This window comes from Mesoplodon mirus, assembly GCF_964341445.2.
Source record: "Mesoplodon mirus genome assembly, chromosome: 2".
In the NCBI taxonomy this organism is placed as follows: Eukaryota; Metazoa; Chordata; class Mammalia; order Artiodactyla; family Ziphiidae; genus Mesoplodon; species Mesoplodon mirus.
In genome coordinates, this window is record NC_138977.1 from 202,174,457 (window position 1) to 202,184,871 (window position 10,415).

A 10,415-nucleotide genomic window follows, 5' to 3' on the forward strand; every position below is an offset into this window, starting at 1 on the left:
AACATTTCTTCAGGTTTTACCTACCTTTCCACCAACATCCTGAAGAACTATGTTTTCAGGTTTTAGATCACGATGTATAATTTTGTTTTCATGCAAATATCGTATCCCAGATCCTAAATAAAGTTTAAAATGTATTTTGAGGTAATGAACAACACTGAATTAAAAAAAATTCATCTCACATTTTGTACAGATCTGCTCTGAGGCTCGAATTTATATGGACCATCATAACTACATGATTAATGATTTAATAGAAGCTCAGATTTTCTCCACAGAAAACCCAGTAACAAATACTGCAGAATTGTAACATGTACTCATTTAACTTATGAAAATTAATATTAAAAAGAAATGGAACAAGCAATTGAGAAAATCCCTGTATTTATCATTGGAGCCTTTCCTTCTGACCTAGATCACCCTCTTCAACTAGACTTTTGCCTCCATGACCTAAGAAAAGAAGCAAAATCAAAATATACAGAGAAACATAGTCTGGGCTTTTGAACTTCCTCCAAGGGCCTATGTCCTGGTTATTTTAGGAATTTTGCAGGAGTAATTATGATTAAAAAGAGACTTCACCCTAAAAGAACCTGGGCCCATGAGATGCAATGCCACTGGTAAATAAAGTTACTATGTTAATCAGGGAGGGAGCAGGAGTACAACTCAATAAGGTCATTTCACACCATTTTTTTTCCTGGCAATTGGAACATCTATTAGTCAAATGGACACCTAGCCAAACACAGAAAATAAAAAACAAAATATCCTAATTTTAACTTAGCATCAATGGTAATAGTTAAATTTTTCTAATAATTTCTTACAGATAAAAAATTTCTTATAGATAAAGTTTCTTATAGTTAAAAACCTATGCTTTGTATAGTACATCAACAATTCTCCTAATTCCCAAGTACTATATAGAATCTTTTATAGACCAAAGGGGCATTAAATTATGATGGCATTTTCATATTGATTACATACCTATATCACTCAGTAAAGAAAGTATCTGGCTTTCTTTAAGTCCACAGCAATTTTCTGGTTTGTTGAGTAGCTAAAGAAAAAAAAAGTCTAAAAATGTATATTGCCAATATTGCTGGGTAGTAATACCGATACATTAATCATTAATCATTATACTCTGAGAGAATATTCAAATAAGAAAATAAGTCATGATTAAGAAAATATAAGGAGGAAAATTACCAAATCCATACTGAGGACGTGTAAATTTCATGACAAGGTTTATACAAGTAAAAATAAAGGGAGAAAGTTTTTGACATCGAAAAAGTTGAAAAATCTCAGATAAATATGTAAAGATAGCCATATGGTAGGTTTAAAATGAGATCAGAAAGAAAGATTTGCAACAGAGAAAACAACTTATTAATAAACACTTTAAACATTGATACTGTGGACTAAAACCATCAATACAGTCCCATCCTGAAAACCCCACCACCAATAACAAAAAATGCATGTTCTAAATCAGGGGTCAGCAAACATTCCCTGCCAAAGGGCCAGAAAGTAAGTACTTTAGGCTTTGCAGGCCATATAATCTGTCACAATTACTCAACTCTGCTACTATAGTAAGAAAGCAGCCACAAAAGCAGATAACAGGCCATACACTCCTGACTCTTACTCTACTGTATTGAGTGGGATTCGAACACTGCTAAAGTTCATGATTTACTATCTCATCATCTCAAAACATCCACACTACCTTCCGGAGATCTCCTCCAGAACAATATTCCATTGCTAGAAGAGGCACATCATTAATCAAAAAATTCAATTCCTCAGGAACATCACAGGCTTTTACAACATTGGCGTGGTTCAACCTAACAAGGGGAAAACATTATAATAAAAAATTTGTTTCCAATGAAAAGGGACTGAGTTTGAAATGGTAGTTAATTGGGGGGCAGTGAGGGGAAGAAAGGCTGACATTATTTATAATATTCTAATCTCTCATTTGTATAATTAAAAATTAATACTTGTTAAAAAGGAAATCTAGATAAAAACACTATCACAATGACTACTATTACATTTTTATGTGCCAAGTAGTAAGCACCTTACATACATTAACTCATTGACTTATCACAATAATCCTACTATAGGTAGATTTATTAAGAGTTTCATCACACAGGAGAAAACTGAAGCACAAATTGGTTAAGTAACATAAGATCACACAGCGAGTAAGTGGTCAAGTAAGGATTCAAGTCTGGCAGTCTGGCTCCAAAGCCTATATCATACTACCTCTCCCATAATCACTTACAGCGTCACCCAGCTGTGATCACTATTAAAATTTTGGCATAGTTCCTCCCAGTTTTTAATTTGTGCACAAATACATTTTTTTCAATAAATATCGAATCACATTATATATTATTTCCTAACATCTTTTTTTAACCTTAGCAATATATCATCTCATCATCATCATCATCATCATCATCATCATCATCATCATCATCATGATGCAGTGGATCTCAAAACTGGAATAGATTCCCAGGGCCTACGGACCTAAAGAAACAGTATTTCCATGTGTAGGGCCTGAGGATTTATATTGTTAACAAGCTTTCCTAGTGATTCTGCCACACAGCCAAGTTTGAGAACCATTATAGTGCATCAAGAACACTTTAGTCAGAAAGTACTTATTTCAAATCCAGACTCTTATTACCTACCAGTTGTATGACTCTATAAGCTTCAACTTCCTGCTTTATAACATAGAGATAATGCCTAAACTCAGGGTTGTTGTGACAACTAGAAGAATTATTTGCAAGCACATATTAGCACACTACCAGTGGAGGTTTTAAAATATGTCCACTTCTCCCTTCAAAAGCTTAATTCTCTTTCCCTTGAGTAGAGGCTGTATTTAGTGACTAATTTCTAACAAATAGAAATTATTTGTAGGACTTCCCTGGTGGCTCAGTGGTTAAGAATCCGCCTGCCAATGCAAGGGACACAGGTTTGATCCCTGATCTGGGAAGATGCTACATTCCGCAGAGCAACTAAGACCGTGCGCCACAACTACTGAGGCTCCACTCTAGAGCCTGCGAGCCACAACTGCTGAGCCCACGTGCCACAACTGCTGAAGCCCGCGCGCCTAGAGCCCGCGCTCCGCAACAAGAGAAGCCACTTCAATGAGAAGCCTGCGCACCGCAATGAAGGGTAGCCCCTGCTCGCCGCAACTAGAGAGAGCCCGCGCACAGCAAGAAAGACCCAATGCGGCCAAAAATAAATAATAAAATAAAATAAGTACATTTATAAAAAAAATTATTTGTAAAGGATGGAGTGTTACTTCTGAGGAAAGATCATAAAGATATGTCAGCTTTCAACTTGCTCTCTCTCTCAGATCACTAACTTTGGGGAAAGCTAGCTGACATGTCATGAAGACATTCAAACTTCCCTATGGACAGGCCCATATGGTGAGGAACTGATGCCTCTAACGAACAGCCACTAAATAAGCCTGGAAGTGGATATTCCAGCCCCACTCAAGCCTCTGGAAGACTGCAGCTCCAGTCAACATCTTGAGATGTTTCAGAAAGGATCTCCTGAGTCAAAACCACCCACCTAAGTGATTCCCAAATTCCTAAACCACAGAAACTGTGAGATACCAAGTTTGTTGTTTTAAGCCACTAACTTTGAAGATAATTTTTTACAAAGCAATAGATACACTGTTTAACAAAGTAGGTGAGAGTAAAGAAATGAGAGTAGTGATTGTTATTTAACTATAACGTGTAATAGATGAGCACTGTCCAAGATCTAGAAGAAACAGATTCTGCTCTCAGAAAGCTGAGTCTGATAATACCTAGCTGACTTTTTAAACTAAACCGACTTAAGCATGATGTGATGTTATTACTTGAAATAGAACACATATATTTAATGAGAAAGAGAAAAACATGTTCGCCAGAAGATCCTAAGAAGAATGGGTTCCTAGCCTCCTTCCCTATGATGACATCTGGATGGGCTGCAAAACTGGGGAAACGTAAGTCATCAAGTACACTTACTTCTTCATGATCTGGATTTCATGGCACCACCGTTCTCTGTTTTTGGTGCTTAGCTCCAGGCGACAAGACTTAATTGCTATTTTGAGATCAAGTTCCTGCCAAAATAGAAAATCAACAGAAAATTATAAATTAGGTTCTTGTGCAGATTTACTTGCTAAGAAAGAAATGCCAACCTGGGGAAACAAAACTCTTTAGCTTTACTAATTAAACATATTTATCCACAGTTCTCTCGAGCCAATGCTTTTGCCAGGTAAACCGTGAGACTATTAAACTAATGCTTTAAAACTGACCTTCAAACACACCAAAGCACACAAGCAAAAAGTCACTGAGGCTGATCCTATAACAGATCTCTTCAGAACACTGTCTCATATATACTGCTAGAATACAAAGGCCCTGTCTCCCCAGTAAACTCCTTTTTGAATTTAGTCAAGACAGCTAACAAGGGCCTCAGGCTCCAGCATAACTAGAATGAGGAGAATAACTCAGGGCTCTCAGGCTCAACAGCAAGAAATAGTTTTAATATGACCAAACCTAGGGCTTCCCTGGTGGCGCAGTGGTTAAGAGTCCGCCTGCCAAGGCAGGGAACACGGGTTCGAGCCCTGGTCCAGGAAGATCCCACATGCCGCGGAGCAACTAAGCCCGTGCGCCACAACTACTGAAGCCTGCGCGCCTAGAGCTGGTGCTCTGCAGCAAGAGAATGAGAAGCCCACGCACCGCAAGGAAGAGGAGCCCCCGCTTGCCGCAACTAGAGAAAGCCGGCACGCAGCAACAAAGACCCAACACAGCCAAAGATAAAAATAAATAAAAATAAATAAATTTATTAAAAACAAAAAATATGACCAAACCTAATAAAAAAAACTCCAAAATTAGTTCCTAATCTTTGCATTTCAAATGACATTAAAAAAATCTTAACAATGATTGTATATTTCCATATCTATAAAATGAACCTAACAGCTCTTGCCTCTATGACTAGTAATTTAGCCAATTCTAACTGAAATCAAAGCCAACCTGATGCACATTACAGGAAGTAGCCAGACCTCATCACATTCTGGTAACAGTAATAATGCAGCCCAGGAACAGGAAGCAAGACAGCTTGTATGGGATGGTCTGAAATGGGGGATAGCTAGAGATACGACAGTTGATGTATAGAGAGAGAGTAAGGAACTAGGACAGACTACAATCCAACCTAACCACTGTCCTCCCTCCCTTCAACCTTTCTTTTGTTTTGCATAGGTACCCGGTTGTTGCTAGGTCCCATGTAAGCTTTTACTACCAGGGAGTCAATCTAACCATGAACAACATTAAGTCCTAAATTATCATATATGAATAAGGCAGGAAGCTATCTATTTTGAAAAGATCCCATCCTATAGGACCCTTCAACTTCTCAGTTTATATTTCACCTACTCTGTGAAGGCCTTCTTCACTCTACCCTTTCACAAAGAATGTTCTGTGGAAAGTTTATGGATGTCCAGCAAAACAAAAAAAAGAAGAGTTCTGTGTTAAAAAAAAAAAAAGGAAGGTAATATTCGGGAGATGGATGGTGGTGATGGCTGCACAAAATGTGAATGTATTTAATGCCACAGAACTGTACACCTAAAAATGGTTAAAATGGCAAATGTTATGTATATTTAACCACAATAAAAAAAATTGGAAAATACTAAGTTAAATTAGTTTCATTACTATAGGACTTAACAGAGCTTTTAATACGCTAATGTGGGTTATGACTCTCCAAATTAAGAAATATTATATGCATTTATACAATGTATTGATCACTGTGTCCTTTTTTCAAAGCATTTCACAAGGTTAGTTTTTCCAAACACGTTTTGAGATGTGCCACCCTATTCCCTAGGAAGAGTTCTTTGGTTATTTTGCCATGCTTCCACATCACTTTACAAATACCTTCATTATATAGGGTACTAAATTGTACTTAAAGTGTCTACTTCTCCCACTAGGCTTGAAATTTCCTTGAGGGCAGAAAATATTGTTTTTGTTGATTCTGGTACCATCAGCATCCAGCACAGTAATCAGCTAAATAAACCATCTCACATCTTTTTCCCTTTCTCGTTGTGATTTAAGAGGCATAGGTGAAATAATGAGATGTGGCTTCCACCAAAACACAAGGATCTTGAAAGCTGTAAACTCAAAGCTGTAAGTGAAAAAGTAATGATGCTGTTTCCAAGTCTTATGACAGAGTATTTCTTCTCTTCTCACTACAGGCTCAGTTGTCAAACGTCCCAGTTCTGGGGAAGGGCCACTGTGGACATCTGGAAAGTTCCTGAGAGATTTCTAAGATTCTAGAGGAACCCAAATCTCTTCCATTTAAAAAGTGATGAATTCCACAGAGACAGAAAGTAGAATGGTGGTTGCCAGAGGTTGGGGGGAGGAGGAAATGGGGGCGGAGGGGGGTGTTATTATTGTTTAAAGGGTACAAAGTTTCAACTTGAGAAGATGAAAAAGTTCTGGAAATGGATGGTGATGACTGTCGCACAGCAATGTAAACGTACAATGCTACAGAACTGTACACTTAAAAATGGTTAAAATGGTAAATTTTATGTTATATATACTTTAACACAATTTTTTAAAAAAATTGATGTATTCATCCATCCCCAGCCAGGGACCAAGCAAAGCAGTCACATTAGCGTGCTAGCACGCATATGTTTCTTTCTTATGACCAGACTGAGGGGCAGGTTTAGATAAAAAGACCACAGTCAATATTCTTCTGGAAGTATTTGGCTCCCTCTCTTTACTCTTTGACTGCCTTATGTCTGATGGTGAAAATTATTAAATTTACTACTTGTCTGGCTCTCAAAGTACTTAATGCCTTAGTCCTTCACCTTCCTTTCTCCCTGTCTCCGAGACTCCCTCCTATGCTCTATCTAGAAACCTGCTTCACAAAATGTCCTCAGTTATATCAGTGACATTTGCCATTGCAACTGCCACACAAACAAGCTTATTCCTCCCAGGTAGATTCCCATCTACCTTACCTCCCACCCTATACGGTGGGCTCTCTACTCACACCCATATTTCTTAGGACAGCAAATCATGCTTTCTCCTCTTCAATCCACTTCTTAATTCATAGGCCCATGCAAGCATTTTAGTAATACCTTAACTGTTCATCTTGTCCCATCTGTTTTTCCACACAGATTTATCTTTTACAAAATATCTTTGAGAACACCACTTTTATCTTGACATTTCCTTTTTTTAATGTCAATTAATGATGATGAAGATGATGACAATAGCAACAACACAGCAGCAGCAGGAGCTAACATCTGAGGGCTTACCATGGGCCAGGTACTCTATTTAGCTTCAGACACATCATTACCTTATTTAACTCTCAAACAGACCCATGATGTATATACATTATTATAAACATTTCATACATGACAAAACAAAAGCTATACTGCAGGGATTATTATTCCAGGGTCTATAAACCTAACAGGTCTGTGAATATCCTTCAAAAGAGAATGGACCCCCTCAAACGGCAATGCATAACGTTGTGTGGGTGTACATCTGTGCATCTGTCTGGGGAAAGGGCTCATAACTTTTACTGGTGTATCAAAAGACTGGCTCAAACATGATTGTTAGCTGCTGCTACAATGGTTAAACATTTTCAGTTAAATCAAAGCACAATTCCCAAGTCTGATGTTGGCTGTCTTCCACCTGCTAGAGCACCTCACCCTCAATCTATCTCCTTCCCTTGTCAAGCCATGATCATTTTTACCAGCTGATCCTCGTATTGTTCCTTACCTAGAACGCGTCCCCAATTCCGAAGCCTACCCAATGCGTCCAAAAGCTTAACTGTGGACCCACCATGACACCGTCCTTACCTACTCCAGGCACTACAGACATCACAGACCTCCAAGTACACACATGAACACACATTCCAACAGGCAGGCCCATCTTCTCCCCCACTTATGCTCATAACTCACTCTGATGTGCGTCTGCCTTACACACCCTGACTCTGCATTCAGAGGGACACATACGAACCGTCACGCTCAGTAAACACTTTGTCACATCCTGACAATCATAACAAAAGTTCCCCATAATAGCTCTACCTCACACACACTGACCAGGACCTCAGGTACAACCTCGGACTCAGACACCAGGTTCACAAACACAACTTGTGCGCTCTCTCTCTCTTATACACACACATACACACACACACACACGCTCACTGGCCCACAATACTGCCCCAGGTCTCACCATCAATCTCTCACATACTGACAGTCACTTTGTTCCACAGGCGCCCTGACAAACACCCACCGCCGCTCCCTCGCGCGCCCCGCCTCACCCGATGTTGGTACAGGCAAACATTCCCGAAGCCGCCGGTGCCCAGCCGCTCCCGCATCTCCCATGGCCCGCCCGCGCCCGGCCGCAGCCCCGGGGGCCGCTCCATGGGGCGGGAGGGCTAGCGGCCTCAGGTCCCGCCACTGTTCCGAGGCCGGTTCCGGGCTGCCGAGGCTCGCGGGTCTCTCTTCTCGCGAGAGGATGCGTCACTTCCGGTAACTGCGGCAGGAAAAACCCCGCCCCAACTTCTCCCGGGGCCGCAGGAGCCCAGCCGGGGAAGTGGTGGGTAGAGCAGGCGAACGTTTTCAATCCATTCTAAGTGCCCCGGGAATTTTCGTGGCTGAGAGAACCCATATGTGTTTTTCCAGTCTTCAAAAATATAAGATCCCTCCAAACCCTTTATTCCCTTTAAATCAGTTTCCAAACCAGTCTTTCCCGTATTCGTCTTTTCTAAACGTCACGTCGTCTCCACCCCTGTCTACACTTCACCTTTCTTCAGACCTCTGCCATCTATCCTCCAGCTTCACCACCCGCTGAGCTGGCACTGGCAAAGGCCACCAAGGATTTGAATATTGCGAAATCCGTAGAACTAGAAAGAATTCTGCACTAACAGGCCCACTGATGCATTAGGCTTCATAGTTTTCTGTTTTTCTTCTCTTAAATGATTAATCATCTTCCATTGACAGTCGGGTCAGCTCTTCTTTTGCTTTACTTCCTATACACCTGTTCCAGGATCTCCCCTATAACCCCAAACAACTCAAGGATGTGACGCTGTTCCGGAGTAAAGAATGCTCCTGCTGACTTCGGGAGCTTTTCCCTAAACGCCCTCACTGAGCTTGCTGTCAGGCATACCCCCCGTTGTGGGTTTGCCCCCCGTTGTGGGTTTGCCAGCTCGGTAGTTCCTCATTGTGGGGATTGTTTCCCATGAGCAATGCAGGGCTGCAGGGGCAAGCTTCCGAATGCTATTGGCGCAACAAGAAGTGCTTCTGTGTGGCAGATTGCCTTAGAATAGGGGAACCAGCTCCCCGTTTTCACTTTGAGTTGGTTGTATGCTTCACGGAACTTGGGGATCTCATCAATCACTCCAAGGTATAACATCAGCATGGAATTAAATTCTCTAAAGAAATGTGTCAGCTGTGTTAAGGGTGGTCATTTGAACCTCGTTTGAGATTATATGCACTTGAACCATCATTTGTGCAGCCCAGCCTGTGAGCTACATAGAATTCCAGCTAACACTTTGTGACACATGACTGTGCCACAACAGATGTAGCATGTTGAGGCTTCTCAAGGTGGATACAGCATGTGCACCACAGCAGTGCTACTGGCTGCTTTGAAAGCACTGAATGGGCTTTGGCAGAGCAAATGTCTGTCGTCACCAGAATTCCTGAATATTGCAACGAGAATGTTGAACACCGTATGACACAAAACGAGTCGTGTTGTAGTTGTTCATCAGTAACCTGTGTGTGGTATCAGAGATCCTGGTTTCCCATATGTGCTTGCTAGCCATGGAGTTGGAGCATCAGACTTGGAGGTGGCAAATGGTACCTCGAAAAACATGTCCCTTAGAGCTGGGCAGACTGCACAGATGATTGTGGCAGCTTGTTCTAATAGTATGAAGCCCTCACTTGCTAGGTGTACAGCATCTAGCTCTGGAGTGTATCTGATTTCCACAGGTGGGGCCAAAATCCCATAAATTCTCACTTGGAAGAGCTGCGAAGGGATGCTGAGGACCTGAAGACCCTGAAGCGGTCATCTTCGCAGGAACTGGGTTGTTTCCCATAGTTCACTTTTTGAGGTTTTTCTGAATTAAAAAAAAATCCTGGCAGGTTAACTTCAGGTTCCATAATCTTCAAGTTTGCCAGTTTGTTTTCTTCATGTAAAAAATGGAGGTAATAATACCTACCTCATAGATATTTTGTAAGGATTAAGTAAACAGTGTCTGGGCCATAAATGCCCAGTATATAGGAGCAATTATTTTTCTTTTGGCTTCCAAGATCTGGCATTCCCCTGTGATCACTCTCTCTCTCTCTCTCTCTGCTCTTTCTCCATGTACTTATTGGATCACTCTATTTCCAAGCACTCCTTAAATATTGATATTTCTCAGGGAGTCATCTTCAGCTTAGGACTGTATTCACCCTATTTCCATCCATTCTCATAATT

At 40.9% G+C, this 10,415-nt stretch overlaps 1 protein-coding gene across 2 annotated transcripts in view; it reads right to left on the reverse strand.

Annotated features, from left to right (window-relative positions):
• Positions 1-8,425, reverse strand: part of CHUK (component of inhibitor of nuclear factor kappa B kinase complex) — a 34,479-nt gene extending 26,054 nt beyond the window's left edge. For both annotated transcript variants that reach the window (XM_082631546.1, XM_082631545.1), the window contains exons 1-5: positions 8,260-8,425; positions 3,969-4,063; positions 1,691-1,805; positions 967-1,036; positions 25-113 (exon numbers count right to left, since the gene is read on the reverse strand). In XM_082631546.1, coding sequence (XP_082487672.1) covers positions 25-113; positions 967-1,036; positions 1,691-1,805; positions 3,969-4,063; positions 8,260-8,364 — 474 coding nt within the window. In that variant the 5' untranslated portion in view covers positions 8,365-8,425. The remainder of the gene's footprint in view (positions 1-24; positions 114-966; positions 1,037-1,690; positions 1,806-3,968; positions 4,064-8,259) is intronic.
• Positions 8,426-10,415: the final 1,990 nt, after the last annotated feature.